The sequence below is a fragment of the Maniola hyperantus genome, chromosome 16 (genome assembly GCF_902806685.2).
Source record: "Maniola hyperantus chromosome 16, iAphHyp1.2, whole genome shotgun sequence".
Classification (NCBI taxonomy): domain Eukaryota; kingdom Metazoa; phylum Arthropoda; class Insecta; order Lepidoptera; family Nymphalidae; genus Maniola; species Maniola hyperantus.
In genome coordinates, this window is record NC_048551.1 from 8381180 (window position 1) to 8407866 (window position 26687).

General features: G+C 36.9%; 2 protein-coding genes across 2 annotated transcripts; one reads left to right on the forward strand and one right to left on the reverse strand.

Annotated features, from left to right (window-relative positions):
• The first annotated feature begins 367 nt into the window (after positions 1-367).
• Positions 368-6430, forward strand: LOC117989500 (putative leucine-rich repeat-containing protein DDB_G0290503). Its single transcript, XM_034976878.2, has 6 exons — positions 368-1183; positions 2703-2920; positions 3283-3427; positions 3525-3747; positions 4006-4202; positions 4468-6430. Exons 1-6 carry the CDS (start codon positions 539-541, stop codon positions 6250-6252), a joined length of 3213 nt encoding a protein of 1070 aa, XP_034832769.1. The 5' UTR covers positions 368-538; the 3' UTR covers positions 6253-6430.
• Positions 6426-25048, reverse strand: LOC117989504 (organic solute transporter alpha-like protein). The gene is made up of 7 exons (XM_034976882.2): positions 24648-25048; positions 20685-20833; positions 12656-12804; positions 11409-11495; positions 8498-8594; positions 8042-8288; positions 6426-7339 (listed from the first exon to the last, which is right to left on the reverse strand). Exons 1-7 carry the CDS (start codon positions 24796-24798, stop codon positions 7122-7124), a joined length of 1098 nt encoding a protein of 365 aa, XP_034832773.1. The 5' UTR covers positions 24799-25048; the 3' UTR covers positions 6426-7121.
• Between the last annotated feature and the right edge of the window lie 1639 nt (positions 25049-26687).

Here is a 26687-nt window from a genome sequence, read left to right on the forward strand (position 1 = left end):
CCTGAAGATAAGTGATTACCGCCGCCCATGAACATTTGCAGCACCAGATGAACTGCCGATGCGTTGCCGGCCTAATGAAGGTAGTTAGCTGTAAATTCAAAGCTGTGTGACTGCAACTACGAGTATGTTTCATTATTTAAACGATCTTGGAATCTACTCTGGTCTTTGAGCGTGCAATAGGGTTCCTCGTACAGTTGGTTTAACCTACGAATATTTTCGAAGAACTTCGTAGCTAATACCAAGGTCGTATTTATGAAAAGGTAGGTATTGAACATAGGTATTTTCCGAGAGATAGCCTGTTTAAAATACGCTTGATAAAAATAAATAATAGTCAGAGATTCCTGAAAGAGAAACTTTGCTGGGCAATACTGCGCATACTTTGAGCGTCACTACACGTCTCGGGGTGACGAGGGTTCTATTTCGGGAGCGCGCACCTCATACTAATGTCGATCCAACTCGGCACTCCTTTGTCTTATTAAAAGTATATCGGTCAATGCGTAAATAATACAAGTTCATTTGATTATAAAAGTGATCCAAAATGGGAAATCTCCTCAGTGGGGCTTCAGCCGAGAACGCTGCAACTTCAAGTAATATTCGTGACATGGATAGTGAAAGTGAAACAATAGAAGACGTAAGCTGTTTACGTGATGGCAATGAGGTCGTTACCGAAGAACACTTCTATGACACCGTTAGTGACGACGAGGAAACACGTGCTAAGTTAAAAGAAGAAGAAATGAGTGAATTCAGAAAACAACTGAGCGTTAAACGCGAACAAAGAAGAGAAATACTCGCTAGACATAGAAAAGAAAAGAAAGAGTTGGAGAACGCTTTACATAACGAAATGAAATCTAAGATGGAGTTGTGCGAAAGTAACAGACTACTTCGTGAATTGCTGTTGAAAAAGAATATTGAAATCCCTGAAGATCTTCAATGCGATCAACAACCGTCTTACATTGCAGACTCAATTTCACATATGGCAGAAGAAATTGAGAAATTAAAATCAACCAATATCGCATTGAGATGTGAATTAGCGAAAACGAATAATACACTCCAAGCGACATATTCGGATATGGCAGAATTGAGTGCTCAGAACAGTGCATCTATTAAACAAGTTAATGCTCTTAAGGAAGTGATTACTGTTAGTAAGACGATGATAGGTCTTCGAGAACAGCAACTGAATGAGGTAAGTTCATTTATAACATCACTTTTTATGTAAGCCCATTGTAACTAACTATTTCGAATTGAAAAAAGAGATAAGATAAGAAAAATATATTACAACCTACTTCATAGGTAAATACCAGCAATGTTACTGAATTTTCCAAAATTTTGAGTATTTTTTGAATATGGAACATTTTGGATTAATTGAACAATTCTTCATGTTAACGGTACCTACCACTGGAAAGTCGTTAATGATCGTTATTTTTTTAAACTACGCACCGAATCGAGAACTTCCTCCTTTTTGGTAGTCAGTTAAAAAAGTAGAAGCACTCAGAAAAGTAGAATTGACTAAGAGCCAGCGCGTACCAGACCTTTGTTATTTTATAAAAGCTGAAAGTTTATCTGCGTATTGTCCTTATTAATAAGAGGAATGTTTATTTGGATATTTGTTTGAATCATGGTGGCTTTGGGAGATAACAGGTACCTATTAAAGGTGTAAAAATTCGTGGCCTGCCAGACAGACACCTTTAAAGTTTTAAAGTTTAAGAGTGTCTGGCAATGCATGACGTGATTTCTAGTACTATTCCGAAGAAAATATAGAAAATTAGACATTATACTTTAACGTAAGATTTTTACACCTTTATTAGGTACCTGTTATCTCCCAAAGCCACCATGGTCCATGATCCAAACAAACAGCCAAACAAACGTTCCTCCGTTCGTGTTGGGGACAATACTCAGGAAATTTTCAGCTTTTATAAAATAGTTTTTTAATTAATTTTATTTGTGATGTAACCACAAATTTACGGTTTTCGGATTTTTACAAATTTCATGATTCTAGTATAACGGCAAGTACCCTATAGATTTCTTGACAGACACGACAGACAGATTCGGAAATCAGTTAAAAATTAGTGAAAATTGACTAAGTCATAACAAATTCTAGAAATAGGGCGTATATGTATGAAAAAGAAAAACTAAGTAGAACTTCTCAAGTGCATCAGTACTGTTGAATGCAAAAAGGCAACGACCTGCACTTTATATTGTAGGTTCTTATACCTTGATCGTCGGTCAGGGACCGCCCGAGTAGCTACCTACGTCGCATGGCGGCTGACTCGTTGGCACGTGGACTTGACTAACGCCAAATAATGAAGATAATAGACATCACTCTTTTGAAGATGGACATGAATAGTGCCATATTTTCATTTGTGAAATCTGTTTTATGGCGTATAATTTAAATTATATTGTAAACAGCCTTTTTTCAATTATTCTGATAGAATAGTTTTAACGATGTTTTTCAATATCTTTCATTTTTTTCTTTTGATGCCTGTTTTACTAATAACGTCTCTTCAGCTATTTTAATTAATTTTGTAAAAAGCATCAGACAAATTACTATAAGCGGTAGGTACCTACCTTTAATGAAATCGTCATTCGAAAGTCGTAACTAAAAATTGCAACCTAGCTGTTGTAGACCGTATCTTCTAAGAATATAATGAAATTAATTTAACAATTTAATTCTACATTCTAACGAAAAGATTGATTACTTACAGTTAAAAAGCAAACTCAACGAAATCGAGCAATCCTTAGCTGACAGAGAAACAAGCATGCTTTCTACCGATCTAAGACAAGAATATGAACGACAATTACAGAATATAAGGACATTGCGAGGACTTTACGAAGAACGGGCAAGACTTGCTGACGTATCCAGGCAAGCTCTTTCAAGAGAACTTGATGAACATAAAGTATTACTGGAGGCCGAAATTAATAAGTATGTTAAAGTTGAAGTAAAATTGTTAAAAATACTGTATATTATAATCCATAAGTATAATATTAGAGAAATTGTGTCCGTTTGTTATCTTTTACTACTTACTAATCCAATCAGTCAACTATAGGCACAGAGATATCTTGCATTCTAAAGACGCACATTTTTGACCATTCTGTTACATAAAAATTGGTAAATTTGACATTCCACGAATAAGAATTCCTAATACGAGGAGTTAGCGTGGAGTACCTACTACCGCACTGTACTATCGAAAAGAATTTATGAATTGTAATTTCGTAAAATCAGATAATTGTTTATTATGTTTGCTTGTTAAAATGCATAGCTAATTTATACAATATTGATTATAGGACTAATGATCTCACTGCAAAAGTTAACGATCTCGAAGCCAAGGTTAATGTTTTAGAAGAAACTGTTGAAGATAAAAATAATTTGATAGCATCGTGCCAACGAGAAACCCGAGGAATAAAGGCAGAGATGTCAGTCGTAAATAAAGTAAGTACGAGTACATCGTAAAACTTAAATGTACTTAATAGTTAATGTCACGAATAAAAATGTAGATATTCATCATATCACTGTTCATCACTTTCAGCTATTTTCACAAGTGCTTCTGGGCTATAAAAATAAGCAAGATCTGGACATGTTAGTACATCGTCTTGAAGAAAACCATGGGATATTGACACAAATGGCGGGAAAAGAAAATAGTGCGGAAGTCTCTTCTGAGTTGCCTAAATTGCTACTGGAACTCGTTAGCCAAATTGACGAGCCTAATACATCTAATGAAACTGCGATGTCTGATAGTGTAGATGGACCAGGTAAATTGCCTGACTATTTGCTTGATTTACTAGAAAATTTACAGGTCGAGACTGCACTGACAACGGGTTAGCGCGGGGGCTGTACGGATGTGCACCTCGACTGCCATCTCGATCTGTCGAGTACTATACCTACTTACCTTACTAGATATTTTTAAATTCCATAATTTTAACAGTTGGAACGTTTTTGTTCAAAATAAGAGTTATTAAAAAGTCACAATTATTGTTTTGAAGGTGTTCTAAAAAAATCTAACTTTTCAGGTGTACAAAATACTTCTGCCGAAGAAATAGTAGAAAATCTGCCAAAGGTTTGGCGCGTGCTCATTGAACTGCTCAGCCATCAAAGCGAAACTGATTCAAAAACTACAGACAAAGTTACAACTTGTTACAAGTCGGTCGAAACGAAATCAGGTCCAGTTCTAGTGCCAAGTGTTAGTCAAACCTATATTAGGCTTAAGGTAAATTTCCTGTTTATTTTAAGATTAAGTAGGGAAATTCCTTTAAACTATGAGTCATGTTTAATTCATGCAACAAAGCAAAAAGAAGCTCGTGACCAGCAATTTGCATTTTTATTAAAAATACATTATTTGTATGTCTCATACATAATTTTGGAACAAAGCCAACTTTTTTTTCTTGCTTCTGCAACATAGACGCGACAGCCCGTTTGTAAATACTCTTACATGCTTTTTGCAATTAAGTATTACGTTTGCTATTATTTTTCAGGATCTGATATTAGAAAAGTTAACCTTAATCAAAGAAGTTAACCGTATGAAACAGCTAAACACTCATTTGGAGTCACGTCTAGAAGAACAAGAGAGAAGACTCTGTCTTGTGACAAACGAACTTAGCAAAACATGGAATGTCGTCGGAAGATTACGACGTCATCATCATCAGTTACACACACATGAAAAAATTCTGAAATATGAATTACAGCAGAAAAGGAAATTACTGAACGAATTGAAAGAGGAGCTTGAATATTGTCGCGAAAAGTGGGAACAAGCAAGAGAGAAAAATACCCAGTCAGAAAAGGACTGGAAAAAACTACGAGCTGAGTTTTCTAATAGGAAACTCAAACCAGACTTAGCTTTAATTAACAATTCGGCTGAAAGTGGCTACAGTGACGAAAAACCATCTGACGAATCATCTGAATCTAACGATGAAAGTGCCTATGTAGAACTTAAAATGAAGTGCAAGAAAAAACTAAAGAAATCGTTCGAAACAAACGCAGACTCAAGTGGTGACTTTAATTTAGCTGCCGAGAGAGAAGATCCAGCCAGCGATATGCTAGATGTGGCAGATCTTCCCCTTGATACTCAAGAAGATATCCATGAATGTGATGATGTATCCGATTCTTTTAATAGTGAAAGTTTATTCAAGAACGAAAAATTATGTGAAGAAACTGAAGACGAAACGGCAGATATCACTAATGAAGACCATTCCATTGCTGAAAGATCTCCAGACTGTAGTATCAAAGAAGACATCGTTAGTAACGAAACTCATAATGGTAGTGATGTACCAGGAACATCTACTTCTTCTAATAATTTACTTATGAGTATGACTATTGACCCAGCTGCAATATTAAAAAGCATTAGGGAACAAAATGAAAGACTGGCTCTAAGAGATAAAAGACTTGAGAAACTAGAGAATAATGGCAGTAGTTTACTTAAAAAAACGCAAACAATTGCGAAGTTTAGCGATCAAATTAATAGTTCATTAGACAGTATACTTAACCGGCCATCATCCGGCAGACAGTGTGATGATGAAAAGAAAACTTCTGAAGTAGTTTTAGATAACATCATTACCACAGAAAATATACAGTTTAAAAATAGCACTGAAGATATTCCAAACACAGAAGAACATTTCGAACATTCTAATGTGTTGGATAATCCTTCTGAAAACTCCAACCAGCCAAATCACGAAGATGAAATTACGACAAATATCGCTTCAACATCTCTACAAGAAATAGACACCATAACTGATGCCCAGAATCTGAACTTTAGTGAAATATTAGAAAATGTAAGAAAACAAAACGAACGTCTTGAACTAAAGGATAAACGGTTGGAAAAATTAGAACAAGGATGTACTGAAGTGGTTAAACATATTTCGAATACTCTCAATTCTGGATCAGCTACAATTGCTAAGCTAGACGATTTACATGAAAGGTTTAATAAAAAGGAAACCAGTACGCTTCAAGAACCTGATCATAACGAAAATTTGAATTTAGTGCCTGAAAGCAATAGTATAACAAGTGCAGAAGAACCATCAACATCTAGAGATATAGATCATGAAGCTAGATTTGCTGCTCGTGATCTCCGCTTAAGGAGACTGGAAGAGCAAACTAAATCTCTGGTAAAAAAAGTAAACAAAACTACAACAAAGGGAGTTAAAATCAATTACAAGTTAGAGGAACTACATAATATTTACGGTTCTGAAAACTCTCGGTCTGGTACTCCTTCGGAAGACACTGAAGATAATTCACAGAACGATGACGACGTACCAAACGAATAAAAACTTCCATTATTTTGCACTTTAGGTAACTTGATCAATGTAGCTACGTTTTTTAATATAGCTAAACAGTCTAATATCTATCCTTATGAAATTGGCCAGTGGATTATATCAGAAATTGTTTTAAGTATTTATTGTTATTATAGTAAAGAAAGCGAAATAAAACAAAATTGTTCACCGATTTGGTTTTATTATTTAGGTATAATATTTTTTTTTTAAATTAATCAGGTACGTAATTTGATACCTATGTAAGTACAGTAGCCGGCAAGAAATATTGTAACCATGTACACTAGAAAGAGGTTTCGGCTTCGTAGAGCGTTATCTCTGTCACTCAAACCTATGTGACGTTTTGTCGGTTTCAACGACAGAGACACCGCTATCTCTTTCTATAGGTCGATGTACAATATTTGCTGCCGGGTAATGTACTTCATAAAAATGATAACATTTATCCGATCAAAGACATCGATGCAGATCACAACTTATTAATACAATATTTATCATAGTGTTCTATTTACAAAAAAGCCTCTTCTATTTCGTTTACTTTTAAGGTAAACTCTTAGTTCTGCCGAATACCTAAGAAGAGGAGTGGAGCCGACTGCGAAACGCAGAGTCTTTTTTCATAACTCAAATTCAGCTTAATGTACCTACCTGCCTACTTTTACAGACGAATTGGAATATTGGTATACTTAGTGGAAACCAAACACGCAGGAGACTCATAAAAGCGCGGCATGTCACTGTAAATAAAGCTTAGTTTGAGTTATTACGAAAATGACGATGGGCATAAGCTTCACTTCACTCTGTAGGTGGGCGTTGTGACTTAGACACTAAATACAAAAAAATCAAAGATTTCATCTTTGATTCATGTAATCACGTTAGTATTCATCACGTTTCATATCATTTTTACTGCCATAAACCATGTTGTGATTCCCGATATCGTTGATTTTCTCAACAGAATTGAGGCTGTCTTCGAGCACTGCGACCACTATATGTTGAACCTTCTCTGCGTCCTTTCCTGGAGGCACTCTGTACAACCACCACGCCAAAATTGATAATAAGAGCATCTCAAAAATCATTACGATGTTATGTATCACTGAAAAAGAGAAATACAAGATTTTGAAATACTTTTTATATAAGTATGTTTTTAAATAAAATATGTGTAGGTAGGTAGGTACGTCTAGGTATACCAAGAAACAAAATATTGATATAAACAAATATATAGTGCTATAAATAGATACAATTGGCGGCTTTATCATTCAGAAGCAATCTCTACCACGTCGTTAAAGAGGATATAACGATCAGTGACTCAGTGAGAACGGGTTAAGGCCCTAAGGCTGTGCGTAAATTATAAAAAGAAAAATACAAGCGAAATAAGATTTTAACAATCTTCGTAGCAAAATCTTACTGATACTTATTACCGAACAAAAGTATATTCGATGATTATATTCGATCTTGGTCAAGTAAACATTCACGGACATTTTTTTTCGTTTACAATGCCAGAAAAAGAGCGGCCGGATCCTGACAATTTTATGCCCCTGTCGTTGATGAGATACCTACCCCCGCCCACAAACTTCTGCAGCACCAGACAACCCCCTAATGCGTTTCCGGCTTTTGAAGTATTTTTTTTACCCTTACATCCCTATAAATCTCAACTACTTATCGCAATTTTGAAGAAACGCTGTTAATTCGAAGTGGGTTCCATACATGTCCGAGCAGGAGCCATTTCCAAAAATCTTTTTTTGCTTCCACACAACTTTATGGCATATCATATAAATGTAAAAATCATATTACTTACAATTAACAAATACAGAAGGATGCAGCTCCATAATGCAAGGCAAGGTGGCCAGATCCGGCAGTACCTTCGCAAAGCCACACTGCAGTTTGACTATGAGTAGCACTAACTGCAGTGCGAAAAACCGAGGTCTTGGCTTGGCGCCAGCGGCTTCAGCTGCTCGCACACACATGATGACCCCCCAAATCCCTGATAGGATCGACGCAACAATGAATGGCTGGATGTATATGAAACTATTCAAATACAGCATCTGGAAATTAACATAAGTACAATTTGTAACTTTTGGGGGCATTATATCAAAGTATTTACTAGCTATCAAAAGTCGGCAATTTTTTATTGTTGTAGGTACATATTAATTTAAATAAATATTTGTACACGCAATACAAATGCTTAGTGGCATTATCACTTATCTAATCAACTTGTATAATGTAGTATTTACTTATGTACTTAGATACATACCATATCTTCAGCCCATAGCACCAGAACTATGAGATAGAGGATCCCTTGGATGACAGGCATCTGCAGCACCAGATATTGCAACCAAGTTAAACTTTTACTGCAAATAAAGGCAAAAAATAATTCTTGAGTTTTTGCTACGTATACCTCTAAGTACTAGATACTTATAAAGATTTTACCAGTCTAAGAATCCTAGCGCTACCCAGAGCAAAAGGTAAGAGCAACTAGCAACGGATATGTGTACTTATTTGAAAATTGAAATCCACTAACAGGATTTCTCCATTATAAATGTAGAAGAAACTGGCTTTACCCACGTAATTTAGTCGACGTTAGCGTCAGTAGGATCTCTCCATTTTCAAACCTTAGCTTATTTTATGCTCTAGTGGAAACGGTTGAAAATCTTAAGATCCTTTCCTTCTATGAAATACATATACGGTGGGGTTGGCTACGTCGTCTCACTCCCCGATGGGTCCATCCATGGGTCTATCTAAACTTTAATTCTACCTATGCCAGTTTCAGTTCGATTTATTTTTGGTTACAAGAAGATCCATCCTTTCACTTCCATCTCAGGGTCTTCCCGGGAACTTAATTTTCCTTGTAACCTGGTGTTCCTCACACAAAAAACGCTCTGAGATCTTTATTCAAATATCGCTCCTGATTTTTAGATGCTCTTTTCTTTCAAAAACGTATATAGTATGAGTCAGGTCGAGATGGCAATCGGGGTATGAGGCAGGGGGCTCACCCGGTCCGGGATAGCGCGAGCGACGTCCCCACCCCGATTGCCATTTCGACCTGTCACGTAGTAGGTATACTCATGCGGTGCGAATAAACAAAAGCTACTACCCTATTACGTATAGAAAATTAACTTGCTGTGACATAATTTGATGGCGATAATCAAGATAAAAGCTAGGTCAATCCACGTCAGTCCCTATGATTAGTCACTTTACAAAAGAAATAGCTGCACTAAGTAACATTGCTTGTATATTGTTGTCATACTAAGTACTTAAATGGATACAATTAAGTAATCGGAACAAGGAGGATAGGTGTCATTTTAAAGTCTTTTATATTGAAGTGAAGCTTCTTAATCTATATTTGAAATGGAGACCGAAAATGGCAGTGTTAAGTAAGGTGGAATGGTGGGCTTTATAGGCTGGCGTGTGTCACAATATGAGTGAGCAAGACAGATTAGGTACAGTTTCACTTCTGCCAGGTATAGCCTTACGGCTTTTATATTTTCAGTAGATATTTTCTGCCTTTGTATTCCGTTTCTAAGCTGTGATAGTCTAGTGATCAGGACGTCCGCCTCCTAATCGGTGGTCGGGGGTTCGATCCCGGACACGCACCTCTAACTTTTCGGAGTTATGTCCGTTTTAAGTAAAACAAATTTCACTTGCTTTAACGGTGAAAGAAAACATCGTGAGGAAACCTGTAAGCCTGAGAGTTCTCCATAATGTTCTCAAAGGTGTGTGAAGTCTGCCAATCCGCACTTGGCCAGCGTGGTAGACTATGGTCAAACCGTTCTCACTCTGAGAGGAGACCGTGATCTGTAGTGAGCCGGCGATGGGTTGATCATGATGATGATGATACTTAATTCAATATGAAATAAGTATTTAACCACGTGCTAGCTCGGTTTCGATGCATTAGGTATTATTAGCGGTGCGACTAGCATTTAGCTCGTAGGTGTCATTATTTTCCCATTTCTTATAAAATTTGTCCTTGTGGTGGACCTTGCATGTCGTCACGAAGGTGTTATTAGGGTGGATTCCATGGGAATGTTAAATGACCTACTTAACACCATTATTATTCATCACTTTGACCAACCGTTGCAAAAGAAACCCATTTAATATACTCGTAAGTAGCAATGGTTCCTCCTTCACCTCTCTGCTATAGGTACCGCAAATTGCTAATGCACGTGGCCGCCATTTTAGTGACGTCAGCACTAGACTGAAGTTTAGAGCTGATGGTATATTTTTATTTCGGCTGACGTCAAAATGACGTCATTTCGATTCCAGCGCAATAGCAATTTGCGGGACTTATATCGTACTGCAAGACGTCCCCCCCAAGGTATGCACCCGTACGTAGTTGAAACTTCACGGACATGTACGAAGCGATTTGCCTCCTCGTTTCTAAAGACCCGCTAATATATGGAACGCCCTTCTGGCATCAGTTGTCACCTTCAATTTTAATATGGATTATGGGTACCTTCAAGTCAATAGTGAATAATCATCTTTTAGGCAAGCGCGCTCCATCTTAGGCTGCATCTTCACATGCCAGTATAATTGTCTGATTGCAGCCAAGCGCTAGTCTATAAATTTAAAAAAATAACATAAGTAGCAGCCTCTATCTCATTTCACGTCATAACCTGAAATGAGATAAAAGGTGTCATCATCATCATGATCAACCCATCGCCGGCTCACCACAGAGCACGGGTCTCGTTTCAGAGTGAGAAGGGTTTTTGCCATGCCACGCTAGCCATGTGCGGATTATAGACTTCACACACCTTTGAGGACATTATAAAGAACTCTCAGGCATGCAGGTTTCCTCACGATGTTTTCCTTCACCGTTAAAGCAAGTGATATTTAATTACTTAAAACGCACATACTCGTAACTCCGAAAAGTTAGAGGTGCGTGCCCGGGATCGAACCCCCGACCTCCCGATTAGAAGGCGGACGTCCTAATCGACGGCTATCACAGCTTTTTTTAATTTTTTACCTACATCTAAACTTATTGCAAGATCGCGCTAGTAAACGCCGTCTGGACCACTGGGTGGACAATCATAATGATTGTTTTAGTTTTAGAACTAAAACATGGTTGTCAACCATATAATTAGGTTCTTTAACAAGCAGATGAGACAGTCTTAGTATGGAAGCCATGCAGCCCAATAGAAGAGGCAGAATCATGGTCATCTACTTACGTCTGAACCCGAGGTCTCGGCAGAATACAACACGGCCAGCAGCAACATGGCAAAACTCGCGTCTCCATGTGAAATCCATCGGATCTTCTGTAAAAGCACATACAAACAAAAGTTATATTTGTTAAATAAGTCAGTATAAGTCGCGCAAATTGCTAATGCGCGAGGCCGCCATTTTAGTGACGTCAGCACTAGACTGAAGTTTCCAGCTGATGGTATATTTTTACTTAAATATACGGCAAATGACGTCATTTCGATGTTAATGAGACATGGTTCCAGCGCAATAGCAATTTGCGGTACTTTTATACCTAAAGTTATTGACAAATTAGAAAAATCTCTCTCATTTAATCCTCATTGCTGAAGATCGTTAGCCCTATTATGAATCTTACAAATTACAATAGTGGATGTTTTCTTTGAGATAACAATGCGACGGCCTCTCAGATCAGTTTCAGTGCAAAGACATTGCAGTTTATTGACGCGTCGGTAATAAGTATGCATATCTAATGCAAAAAAATATTGTATTGGTCATGCGTAAACAAGCGTGACCAACACAATAATTTCCATTGATGTCGGAACCCTGTATGAAAATTCCGTATTGCGGCACCATCTGAGATTTTTTTTGTGTTATGCTGTAACCACCATTACAGTGTCACCGGAGGGTTGGACAAGCGCGTGAGTTCCACAAGATGGTGAGCCCTATAGGGCTCGATTAAATCGGGAGTAATACGTCTTCCTAAGGGAAGCCTCATTTGAGGCTCGGATTTAGGCCTAGGATGACATTGGGACGCATAGTTTTGTGGGACTACTTACGTCTTACTTAATCTTACGTCACCCGGACCGTAGTGAAAGTAACGTCTGGGTGGCGTAAGAAAACGAGGACTCCGCCTTCGCCGTCGAAGACACTGGATTCGGACGTGGTTGTAGGTGCAGAACCATTATAGCATAAAGCATTATCATACCTCTAGCGAGGGATCACAGCTATCACGGCAGTGATGAGGAAAACGACGCAGATAGAGAGAGCGAGAGACATATAACCAGACTAGCTTATGCTCGCGACTTCGTCCGCGTGGACTATACTTTCAAACCCCTATTTTCTACCTTAGGGGTTGAATTTTTAAAAATCTTTTCTTAGGAAATGTTTAGCTATCTGCATGCTAAATTTCAGCCCGATCCGGCTAGTAGTTTGAGCTGTGCGTTGACAGATCAGTCAGTCAATCAGTCACCTTTTCCTTTTATACCTTTATATTTACCTGATAAGTTGATTAATGCCGCCGCATTCAGCGATGACTAGGAAATAGAAATGGTACAAGGCAATCATTACAGCCTCTTGTGCCACCGCCTCAGACAGGATCCGAGTCCGTGGCAGAACTGTGGCGACAAGAGCCGCTGCTGCTACCACCTGGAAAAAATATAGATAGCATTAAAAAGTAAAATATTCTTCTTTAGATTTCATTTAAATATTGAGAACCCTCCGAAAAAAAAGCCCATTAATTGGGCGTTACGTGAGAGATCCCGGCGTTGAATCTCCCAGTATTTTTATTCAATGACAAGCAAATAACTAGCTAGGTTAGCTTTTGCGGTGGAAGCAAGAAAAGTTTAGAGGTTAAAATCCGGGGATTGAACCCCATTTAAACCATTATTGTAGAGCTGTAAAACCACAGCGGTAGGCCTACAGTAAGTAGGTAACTAATCGATTCGTACCATCGGGCATCGTGTCACCGTGACAATCATAATAATTTAAGTAATCATTGCGTGATTTGAGACAAATTATCTCTTAAATAAATTCAATCGTTTTTGTTAAAGCTTTTTTTACTTTTTGACAAAATAAAAGAAAGGTGACCTTGCCAGCTTTATGGCAGGCTACTGAATTTTTTATACTTGATTAAAATCCTAAACCTAAAGTTCTAAAGCAATGATAATTTAATTGATAGTACTTATACTACTTACTAGATGTTACGTTGATCCTATTATATGGCATATATTTTAAATTAAAACTACCTGACTATTCATAAGTACTTGTAAAAAGTTTACATGAATAAAAAAACATTCTATTCTATTCTATAAAATAGGTTTTCGCTAAAAAAAATGGATACAAAATGCACGAGAGTATAAAATATATAGATATTTACCTATATAAGAGCTTGAGTCAAATGCGGTAGTTTAGACGCGTAGGTGTAGTTAGTAGTAGTAGTAGTGGCCTAAGAGCCAGTGCCTGCCAGACCTTCCTTATTTTATAAAAGCTGAAAGTTCCTCTGCGTATTGTCCCCAACACTGGGAGGAACATTTGTTTGGATGTTTGTTTGGATCATGGTGTCTTTAGGAGATAACAGGTAATAAAGATGTTAAAAAGCTTACGTCATAGTATTAACACAAGAGTGTATTAAGTCACATATTTTTTTTTCAGAACAATATAAGAAATCACGTCATGTATTGCCAGACACTTAGTATGGTGGCAACCTCCTGCCAGACACCTTTAAATTTTAATCAATTTTTAACGTTTACGGGTGTCTGGCGAGGGTTCACACGACACCAAGTGTCTGGCAATGCATGACGTGTATTCTGATACTATTACCTGTTATTTCCCCAAGGCACCATGATCCAAACAAACATCTAAACAAACGTCCCTCCCAGTGTTGGGGACAATACGTAGATAAATTTTCAGCTTTTATAAAACAAGGAAGGTCTGGCACGCGCTGGCTCTCTCTCTCCATAGGTACCTATTATAATGTATCTTAACTAAGTACCTACTTCGTTTTTACATAATAAGTAGTTAGGTAATATCATTGACCTAAACTAACTTTGTTAATGTTTTGATAACTTTTGCGCAAATAATCAGTTAAATACTTACCTAGCGGAAATTGCAACTGGTCAATATGAGTTCTTGTTAACAATAGTGGGTACGATTTACGAAGTATGCACTTGCATGTAATATGTATTTGCAATAAGGTAGGGAGTATCTACCTACCTGATGCAATGCGTATGCGTATGTGCTTAGGCCTATCATAACCTATAACTGATAATATATTGTGTACATTATCTAAATAGCTTATAAATATTTAACATTGCATAACTAGGTAAACGTTAAACTTGAAATCATATTTTCTTTAACTTCCAAAAATTTAAGAAGAATATAAATACTTAGTTAATTTACAAGAATGTTCTAAGAGGTGGCTTGTATTTAATACTATATACCTATTATTAAGAACAAAATATTACAAAGTACTCTGTGATCGCAGCGGTCTACAATGGGAAAAATGACACTTGAAATAAACAAAAAATGTAAATCTAAATCTAAATGAATATGAAGATGGACGTCATTTCCGTAGTCAGCATATTTTTGAGCGCTGCTGGCCTCCAGGCACTTTTTTATAACGTAGATTTTAAGTCTGCCATCAGTTAGGAATGCTGATTCTACAAAAGCCGGTAAGAAATTCGGCAGTTAAGTGAGTAGGTACTTTCAAATGGTAACAGGTAAGTAGGTAACATTCTACAGATATTGCAAAGATATTGCGTTTACTAGGAAAATACTTGTCGGACGTTGCCAAAGGTCCATCAAACTGCTCCACTACCTACTCATTAAACATTAGTCAGTAGTTTAACAAACATAATCGGCAACACGCATCCTTTTGCAACCAGTTGCCTGTTTCTTGGTATGAGCGAGTGGTGGTGGTGGTGATTGCATAAACCGACATTCTGTTTCGTAACACGCTGATGGTGACGACGAACCGCGTCTGCAGTTTATGTATAGTCGAGGTCTGAAAGGTGATGGGTAATTTTGTTTAGCAACGCGACGAAAGAAACTGAATTTGGCCTTCGCTGTACCAATCAGTACCCTTATTAATTATTAATTATTATAAATGCGAAAGTGTGTTTGTTTGCCGGTTTGTTGGTTCGTTGTCCTTCAATCACGTCGCAACGGTCGCGGTGCAGCGCATTGACGTGAATTTTGCACGGGTATAGATAAAGACCTGGAGAGTGACACAGGCTACTTTTTATCCCGGAAAATCAAAGAGTTCCCACGGGATTTTTAAAAAACCTAATTCTACGCGGACGAAGTCGCGGGCATCAGCTAGTCAGACATAAACTAGGTAGATAGGTATATTATTGTGATAGTGTGATATTTTTATAAACCATACTTTTGACATGACAGTTGACAAAACTTAGAGCAAATATGGCGAGTGCGTTCACAAAATGTATGCACTATAAGAACGATGTACGACATGTACGATTACGGAATACGGATGTCTGATGGAAATTGAGTGCACTTTTTTAACCAACTTCCAAAAAGGAGGTGGTTCTCAATTCAGCCCGTTTTTTTAATGTACCTATGTACCTAGGTTACTGTAGGTACACTGATTTTTTGGAGGTATCTGGATTGATTGATTGATTGAAATTGCAAATTTTTTCTTTAATCAACAGAGAAAGTTTCCGTGGTGGTCCCATAAACATTTCTGGATCCAACTCCCTAATCCTGATGCTGCAGGGTTACTGTCCCCGTAAGTTATCAAGAGTCAGGAAATGTTCATAGTGAATTAATGGTATAGGTACCAAGTTACGACTTCAAGCTTGGACTCCAAGTCCTAACTCCTCAGACCTCAACTCTGTTGATGTGGGGTACAGCACTCCTAAGCTATAGTGATTCAGGAACTGCGGATGATGCAATATTATTTTAGGTACCAAGCATAGACTACATCTTTGGATTTCGGATCCCAACTCCACGATTCTGATGCTGCAAGGTACTGAACTCCTAAGCCGTGGAGATTCGGGAATTTTTGATGGTGAATTGGTATTTTAGGTACCTATCAAGCGACGGCTTCATGATTACATTTCATGTCCGAACTCCTCAAACCTGATGATGCAGGGTACAGTACTCCTAAACCATAGAGATTCAGGAACTGTTTCTTGTAAAATAATATTGTAAATGCCGAGCATAGACTTTGTTATTGAATTCCAAGTCCCAACTTTTAAATCCTGATCCTGCAAGGTACTGAACTCTTAAGCCGTGTGGATTTGGAAAGTTTTGCTGGTGAATTGATATTTTAGGCACCAAGCAATGACTACTTACTTACTTACTACTCAAGTATCTTAGTAGGTATGTAACTAGCTGCTATGTGTTGACGAAGTATGAGGCTGTGAGATCTTTTTGTCAAACAATGCCCTTTCATTCAAAATATCTTGTTAGATAAGCTAGCTAAGTGGTGGGTATGAGTGGTTTACCTTGGTTTACCCTAGCCAATAATAATGAATAATCAATCTTCGTAAGTGATTGTAAGTAGACCGTAAACCGCATTAATAAGTAGTATTTACTGCAAAAATGTATCGGTCTGTCTGCTACCTCTTCACGTGCTTTTCACGGTACAGAGATTGCTTGCATTCCAGAGACAGACTCCATTTTTGTCCTGTAAAATCTAAGAAAAATCGAAAAAGGGACACAATTTACCTTCCTATAAGTTCTAACAATGAATATGCTGCAACTTGCATGGCAAGAGAGACAACGTGACTCGCAAGGAAAGTTGCGAAAAATAGGTATATTATAGCTGAGGAACATACATCAGCAAACCTATTTATATATAGGCTATACACAGGAGCTTACAAACTATAATTTAATATTTAACTAAACAAGTTATCAAAATTTACAATGTAGGTAGATTGTTAAATGATAAGAGGCGTTGATTTATTAGTTGGCTTGCAGTGAAACAGTTAGGTATTAAAACTCTGATACATATCTGGATGAATTAAAAAAAGTGCGTCTCATATCAGTCAGAACACGCATACGTAGAATATAATACTTACTCCTAATATGCTAGGCTTCCTTAGTTATCCTAGGTAGCTGCTAAAAACTTTGACGGTTATTATAATGTTATGTCGTACCTAAACGGTAGCTTTTTCAAAAACTGTCTAAGAAACCCATGAAACTGGGAATCAGCCTTTATGAAGAAACCTCATTCTACTTCTTCTTTTGCTTTGTGACTTTCAGAAGAAACTTCATAACGAGATCTCACTCGAGGGGATAAACAAAAATATTTTCAGCTCTCGTTTTTCATATTCAGGAGATACCTACCCTGCAAGTTTTGTTTCTGGGTAGCGGTAACAGGTTTTTATGACTGCTAAATACACTTTACAACTCTTACAAGTGCACCGACTTTATTTTTAAAATGGATATGGACACACAGAGAGACAGATGGACTCGACGAAACTAGATATCTATGAGGCTACTTTTGCTACGGACCTCTAAATGAATTGTTACTAAAAACTTATGAGTTGATTAGGAATTAGGATAGTGGATTAATCCCAAAAGCAAAAAAAAATAGTCAGACCATTTAGCCAATTCTTGGTGAAGAAAAAGAATTTCCTCAGGTAAGAGACCTTGGCTGACAGATTGGCTTAATACCAAGTTACTTGTTATTATTGAACTAAAAGATAAATAGTAAATCTAACAATAGATGAAAAAATCCGCTTAATAAGGGAAGTGAACCGAGGAGAAAATAAAAAAAAGCTTTGAATTGTTTTCTTAGATTCGATTTAAAAACAATTTTACTTTGCAAATATATTTTTTAAATCTAATTCTTATTGAATTTAATTCTTAGTGAGAATAAAGTTCTTTAACCGTAATCAACAGGGGATATTGCCGTGGTGGTCCTATAAAAAATTCTGGATCCAGCTCCTTAATCCTGATGCTACAGGGTTACTGCCCCCCTAAGTTATCAAGATTCAGAAAGTGTTCATAGTGAGCTAATGTTGTAGGTACCAAGCAACGACTTTATGCTTGAACTCAAGTCCTAACTCCTCAACCCTGATGATTTTAGGGTACAGAACTCCTAAACTATAGAGATTCAGGAACTGTTCCTGGTGAAATAATATTGTGAATGCCGAGCATAGACTTTGTTGTTGAATTCCAAGTCCCAACTCTTCAATCCTGATGTTGGAAGGTGCTGAACTCTTAAGCCGTGTCGATTTGGAAAGTTTTGCTGGTGAATTGATATTTTAGGTACAAGCAATGACTACTTACACTAAAAAGCTTAAAATAAAAATAAAAATATTAAAAAAACCGACTACTTTTTACTTTGTATAGTGGTTTTTTAAATATATTTTTTGTCTGGTTTATGTTCATAATTTCTTTGAAATTTTCAGTTATATAAATGATGGTTTACCTTTTGAACTATCATAATATTATGAACATTGAACTATTGTGTACTAACGAATTATGAATGGATTTACATTATTAAACTTAACTTAATAGTACATAACTACCTACACATACAAATACGTACCTATGTAAAGTGTTTGCAATTAAATAAAATCTACGGGATCTACGAGTAATTACCTAACTACCTACATATCTGATAAGAATTGGTACACAATACTTTTTTCTTACCATTCAAATATTTGTTTATTAGAATAGGATTTACCTACCTATTTAGTTTAATATAATAATACTCTGTAATGATATGCCGTAGTTACGTGATCTGCTAACGAAAATCAATACCCATTACCCATACTTATTATAAATGCGAAAATGTATTTGTTTATAGATTTATTGGTTTGTTCTTCAATAGGCTAGTTGACACTTTTTTTAAGTAGGTCTTAAATGGTTAATATTTGTCCTATTAGATCAAAAAAATTAACACTATATTTTTTTTGCGCCCTAAAAACCGTAAAACTTTAATTTAAAAATATATTTTTCTTAGACAGGTGAAAACACTGTCGGCCATGTTTGGCCGATAGATTATCTGTGCTCTGACGTCATGCATTTGTAAACAACAGCATAACCTCCCAAAGTTTAATAAACATGACTTCTATACTAGTTTACATGAAAAATATAGTAATTATCGTTATTGTATCATCCGAGAATGTAAAAACGCATCGATAAAGACCACAGGAAAGTTGTGGATTAGAGTGCCCAGTGAAATAAATATACGTAACACGCGAAGACTTGCTTAAAGGGATCCTATATCACTAACGACTGCAAACCAAATTTATTTTTGCAAAGATCACTTTGTTGTAAGTCTTACTTAATAACTTATTCAATTTATAAAGAGAAAACGATATTTTTTTACGTTTACTATGAGTTTTTAGAAATATATAAAAACTAGCTTAAGCTCATGACTTCGCCCGCGTAGACTTCATAAATTTCAAACCCCCATTTAACCCACTCATGGGTGGAATTTCAAAAAATCCTTTCCTAGTGGACACCTCTTTACCTACAAAGAACACACCCACCACATTTCATGAATCTAGGACCAGCTGTTTAGATGTTTAGGCTGTGCGTTGATATATAAGTTAGTCAGGACTTTAAATTTTATATATATGGTTACTACGTTAGTCCACGCGTGACATAGGGATGACATTTCTTTGTTTACATATTGAATGACGTCACATCATGGCTGACAGCGTTTTCTGCGTTTCAAATAAAAATAAAAACTGTATTTTTTTAAATTGGATTTATATATCCATCCTGCGTTTTTAATAATTGTTATTGATATATTTCGTTGTCTTAAGCAAAATACTATAATAAATAATCATTTATTGGACGAAATTAGATATGAGTCAAGTAGCCTATTGACGTGGTTTTTTGCATGTACTTAATGTATATATAGTTGAAGACGTGTCGACGATAGAGAGATTCCTAGCCTATTTGTATACCAAAAAATCAAGGAGTTCCCGCGGGATTTTAAAAAACTAAATCCACGCGGACGAAGTCGTGGGTATCAGCTATTAAATGACGAACTCGACGAACGAACGAACAAACTGACATGAATTTTTTGTACTCTTAACGCATATTTCGTACGCATAGCGCAATTAAATCTGAGTTTGTTGTGGGCTCTTCAGCTCAGACCAGTTCACCCATTGCCTTTGAGAATTATGAAAAACTACTTAGCTTATGCTCACGATTCCTCCGCGTGGATATCACAAATTTCAAATCTCTATTTTACCTCCTTAGGGTTTGAATTTTCAAAAACTATTTCTTAGCGGATGTCTACCTCATATAGCTAGCAACCTGCATGCCAAATTTTAGCCCGATCCGTCCAGTGGTTTGAGCTGGGCGTTGATAGATAAGTCAGACAGTCAGCTAATTAATACCTAAGTATATGAAAAGTTTACAAGGGTCCATAACTCAGGGTACAGAAAGCACGACGGCGACACTACTGCTTCTGTTGCATGATTTTTTCCACCGCCGCAATGTAGATCTCAGTGTGACGATGACACATGGTCAAATCCCTCATGAACCTTTTTACCGTTACCTTTGAGAACTATGAACAATGAGTATAGAGAACTTACAGGGTAAACAGCAAGTACTACGGCGACACTGCTGCATGACTCCTTCCAGTATCGCAGCGCAGACTTCAGTGTCACAATGTAGAGGACACATAGCACCAGAAGGACCAGCAGACCGCATGACCATATCGCCCATGCGTTGCCTTTAAGAACTGTGGGCAAAAAGTATAAATTCTTAGGTAGAGGTGGCAAATCGAGGAGTTGTGCTATACATACCAGGGTTTTTTGCTAAAACATACCGTATAATAGGTAGGTAAATCTATACCACTTCACATGAGAACTAACTTATAACTAACTTAACCTAACTTATAATAAAACTGAGAATAAGATATTATTTTTCGAGGGCACTCTATGATCGATACTGAACCCAAAACTGTAATTTTTTCATTTTCGTCCGTCTGTCTGTATCATGATTCATGGTCGCGCATCACGCCGAAACCACTGAATTAATTCCAATGAAACTTGGTATATTTTGAGTTCGTACTATGAGGAGGGAACTTTTTATCCCGAAATTCAGCATGGTTCTCTTAGGAGAGGGGATGAAAGTTATAATGTATACTGAGTTATTTATAATTCATTAATGCGTTGTCCGATTTCATTCATTCTTTTTTTTTGTTAGCCTTTCTAACTTTAAAGATTGTCCCATACATGTCTACATTAAAATACCTATGTCAATTCTTGCTCTGTTTTCATTTTTCAAGGTAATTTTCAGTACATTATTTGGTGTCATTGAAAAAGCACGCGTATCTGCTATTTTTCCTTAGCTGGGTCAGGCTGGGTTAACAGGTAAATAAGTCCGAAACGCATCGTGTGCGATGCTCGTTGGAGGAAGCGGTCTCTCGACTTCACGTGCCTCGCTTTGAAGCACGTGATACGCGGATCAGTGTCCTTGTCTCCGAGCAGGATCGACTCGCTCCCCAATTCACTCAGCCTTTTTGTTAACTATTGCGGTGTCACAGAAGGAGACCACTGCGTTCCATGCTCAGCATGGCCGCTGTCACAGTCGGTGGAGACTGGAGAGTCATTAATCAATCCCCATCGTGGCAGACTAATAAAACCAGCCAAGTGCGTGCCAGGCTCGCGCAATGAGGGTTCCGTACTACAGTCGTATTTTTTCGACATTTTGCACGATAATTCAAAAACTGTGATGCATAAAAATAAATAAAAATCTGTTTTAGAATGTACATGTGAAGACCTTTCATATGATACCCCACTTGATATAGTCACTCACTTCGAAAGTTGAAAATACTAATTATTAGTTCATGACCACAATTTAATTTTTTTTGTGTGATCTAACCCTAAATTCACGGTTTTCAGATTTTTCCCCAAATGTCAGCTATAAGATCTACCTACCTGCCAAATTTCATGATTCTAGGTCAACGGGAAGTACCCTGTAGGTTTCTTGACAGACAGACGGACAGACAGACAGACAACAAAGTGATCCTATAAGGGTTCCGTTTTTCCGTTTGAGGCACGGAACCCTAAAAACGACGTCTAGGGTCCCAGACATTGCACATTTCAAGTGTGTGTTGTGCGGAATCTCCTGACTATAATCATTCCTAGAACGATGACACCGTGTTGTCGCTTATCCAATTATTATCGAAGCAGTCATGAGGTAAGTTAATTTAGAAAGAAAGAAAATCCATTTATTTTTTATTGGTGTCGCAGATAAAAACAAAACATACAAATATAATATTTTCATCTGTGACACCACTCCAAATGGGTGTACAGCTCAGCATAATGTCTTGCATCATGCGCGTCAATACACATGCAGGACGCTGATTTTCTGCTGTGACCCGGGATAGCAATAGACCCGGGTAGAGAGAAACCCGGAATAGCAAAATCTGCATTGGGTACTTATAGAAGACTAGATTCAGATCAAAATGTTTCCTTAATAGTTATGATGTCATGGCAAGGCGTGTCAGCTAATTTAACTGAGAGAATTAAAAAATTAATAAAACCCAATAGAGTTTTATTGGCATTAATTTATAAGGTCTTGTCTAGACTAGATTCTAGTTAGAGTGAAGGACAAAGAATTGATTTATTTATTAGCGAGTGATTATTTTTCCCGTTCATAGACGTTCTTTATTGAATCTAAGCACCCTTTATCGAATTAGCCTAGAAATAAGCTAGAGCTTTTTGTCAATTTTACCAAAATATCATTAGGCAAAATGTTGTGCCACTAGGTAGGTACCTATCACAATAATACACATACCTAGGTTCTCATGTAATTTAATAGGTACTCATAGGTTTGGCCAATTTGCTGATTAATTGAAGCGATATTAAAAAAAATACTGTTGACCTTTGCCACCCTTCCGGAAGACGCCCAAAAAGGAAATGAGCACGTCAATTTGCAGAAGTTCTCTTATGGCTTTATTACCTTAACTTCACGGATACCACTCAGAGGTCAGTAACCTTTAATCACTGATGAGTGATGGAAAATAATGAATAAATATATCCTAGGTACTGACTGTAAGTGTACCTACATCATATTATTATTTATTTTACCACACCGGCACAGCCCCCGCGCTAACCCGGTGAGGGCGGGTGACGTGCGGTTGTGCGGGGCGTCCGCGTCCCTCGACCTCATACCCCGATTGCCATCTTGAACTGTCGCAGACTTGTACACCCTGAAATATTACATTTCTTATCCGGGTTCCGCACTCAAAGGGGGCCAACAGGACCCTATTTCTAAGCCTCCGCTGTCCGTTTGTCCGTTCATCTGTCTGCTGTCAGCGGGCAGTATCTCGATTCTCGAGAACCGTAGTAGGAAGAGAGTTGAAATTATCACAGGATGTGTATTTCTATTGCCGTTATAACAGAAAATAATTATATAAAATTAAAAATGTCTGCCATGAAAATTTGAAAATTGTTATTTTAGATACGATGGTACGGAATGCTTAGTGTGCAAGTCCGACTCGCACTTGACTGATTTTTGGGCAGTCTTGTAAAAAATCATTTTTATCGTGAAAAGTAGATCTATTTTTTACTAAAAATTAAGTTTTCATAATAAAAATGAGTTAAGATTGAAATCAGCTGACTTTATAGGTACCTACGTGTAACAGGTTGGTTACTTGCCTAGGTATAGGTTAAAACAGGTTTAAAACATTATTATGTAACTAAACGAATTCTCTCACGAAACAACACGTGGGTGTTGGAACTTGAACCCTAAGTTTCAATTTTAAGATTGTTCATAATAAGACAAATCTAACTTCTAAGTAGTTATACACAGGAGCACAGGTGACGTTTTGAAGTTCTTATTTAACCCATACTTAAGTACCTAACACAAAAGCTCTCTTAAAAGTTACAAAAAAGCTTATTAAGTAACCATTTATCTACTTGCGACCGGCCGCAGCTTCTTTACTACACCGTGAGAATTTCGGAAAACTTGCCTAGGTAAGTACACCTACATTATAAAGGGACCCACGATCTGTGCAAAATTTCAGCTTTCTAAGTAGGTCCTAGGGCTTGTGTTGGGCGTCGATGAACCAGTCAATGAGTGAGGATTTTTCTCTTTACTATTAGATACTCAAATGTACCTAGGTATAGAGATTTTTATTAAAATATTTTTCAAACAATTAATAGCGATTAATAGCCTCAGCTGCCATAAGAGCTGGTTCATTTTTTGCGCAACGGATCAGCCTGGCTGGCTAGCGTGGACATGCAGCCAGTATTCTTGGCACCATTCCACGCGGGCATGATTTGTATAGGGATTAGATAAGGCTAGCTTTAAGTTTTATTGTAATATTTTCATTAAAAAAATATATATATAATACCTACAAACAATTTGGTAAGTAGGTATAATGTATATTATGTTAGTTAATAAGTTAAGCTGATTCTTAGCTCAATGATTATAATATCAATGCAGTTGTTTTTAATAATATTGACAGGGAAGATTTCAACGAAAAGACATCACAAAAACTAAAAAAAAAACTTATGACACTGAAAATACGACAAAAATATTACCTGAAATATAGGAGATGAAGTCTGGTTGGAGGCTATAGCTATGGCACAATAGAGTCGTATTAATCGCATCGGCATTGTTTACATCTGGTAGGGGAGAGCTTATGTGGCGCGCGGCTGCCACCCCATTGCTGGCTGCACTCAACAAATCCATAACTGATATAAATTCCGATCGACTAAAATCGATTTTAATTCATGGAAAGGAAAACCATGTTTATTTCCCGCGGCGAGATTACGAAATATCGGTTTATTGTATGGCTGTGTAGGACAGGTACCGCCGACGCTGGATTGTACACTGCCGTCCGCGCGTTTCGCTTACTTTCTTTCGACATTTCAGTCTACGCAACATTTAGTGTTGTACACAGCGTGATATCGACTGACTATTATACTTACAAACAATCTGTATAGGGGACCTGCTATTAATACGTTAAAGTATGTACACTAAAATCTATAGCCAAAAAACATTTGGCAGAGCATCACTTTTGCAAAGTGACGATGTATAGAGTAACGTGGAATGCCAAAACATTAACTTTTATAAATTAACGGATCAGCCTGGCTATCCAGCGCGGAAATGCAGCCAGTATACTTGGCATCATTGCACGCGGGCATGATTTGTATAATAATTAGATAAGGCTAGCTTGAGGTTTTATTAATTATATTCAATTAACAATTAACTAATCACTTCCCATATTTTTTTTAAATGTTGTTATCATTCGTTTTGCCGAAAAATGAGCTTTATTTATTTCAATACAAAAGAAAACTGTATATATATAGTAATTAATATTATAATAAATGCGAAGTGTTTGTTTGTTTCAAGTCGCAACGGATCGACTTGACTTTTTGTATGGCTATAGTTTAAGACCTGGAGAGTGACATAGGCTACTTTTTATCCCGGAAAATCAAAGAGTTCTCATGGAATTTTTAAAAACCTAAATCCACGCGTACGAAATTGCGGGCATCAGCTAGTATTCTGTAAGTCACTGACATAAGTAAATTGGGAAAACTAAAATTAATTCCTCAACAAGAATCTTCTTACCTACCTACCTAGCGGCCATCAGCGCCGAACAGGCCAAGAGGCGCAAATATGAAAACCTCGATGGGAGCTTCGTATTCGTGTGCCTTTTGGTGTGGAGACCTTGGGGCCGTGGGGCCCGGGGGCTCGAGCTCTTTTTGAAGAAATTGCGAAAAGAGTTATCGAGTCTACCGGGGACCCGAGAGCTGGCAGCTACCTCGGTCAAAGAATTAGTTTGGCCATCCAAAGGGGAAATGCTGCCAGCATCTTGGGTAAAATGCCTCGCTACGGTGGTCTCGTTGAGGTTTTAGATTTAATTTAATTTATTTTAGTTTTAATTTAATGTTGTTTTTTTTTAGATTTAAGTTTATTAATAGTTTATTTGTTAACCATTGCTAATAGAATAAATAACCATGACCACTATGTGAGAAATTAAACTCTTACAAGTAGGTACTTTAGTACTTACATAACATACATATGTACTTCACTACATAACAAATACAATAGATATTTCATACTTATAATTTCACATTACATTTTTATTGTCAGTTTGTTACAATATTATTAGATAAGCGTGATACATAGCTCTATAATAAATAATGGTTAAGATAGCAAGGTGCAGGCAAATAAACAAAACGATAAAAATATATTATTTAAGTACCTAATACTTAGGTCGGTACTCGTAAATAGAGGTATTTATCTAATATCTTTATGATTACGTCAGGACTCAGGTTGTGTTAAAACTTATAAAATATATGATTTAAAAGAATTACCAAGGCCCAAGAGGGATTAATCCAAACAAGAAGAAAAGTAAATAGGGACTTCGTATTTGAGAAAAAATTAAAAGTTAACACAAAAACAACCCTTAAAAAAATTTCATGTCTCTACCAAAATAATTAATTGGTTATTTCTTTGTTTAATTGGTTCGCAGATAAATAATTAAAAATATGTTTATCACTTTGCATAATATGCTTGCGATAACATCGGTGAAAAAGGAAAATAATGTAACATCACTAAACGTTAATTTTTTC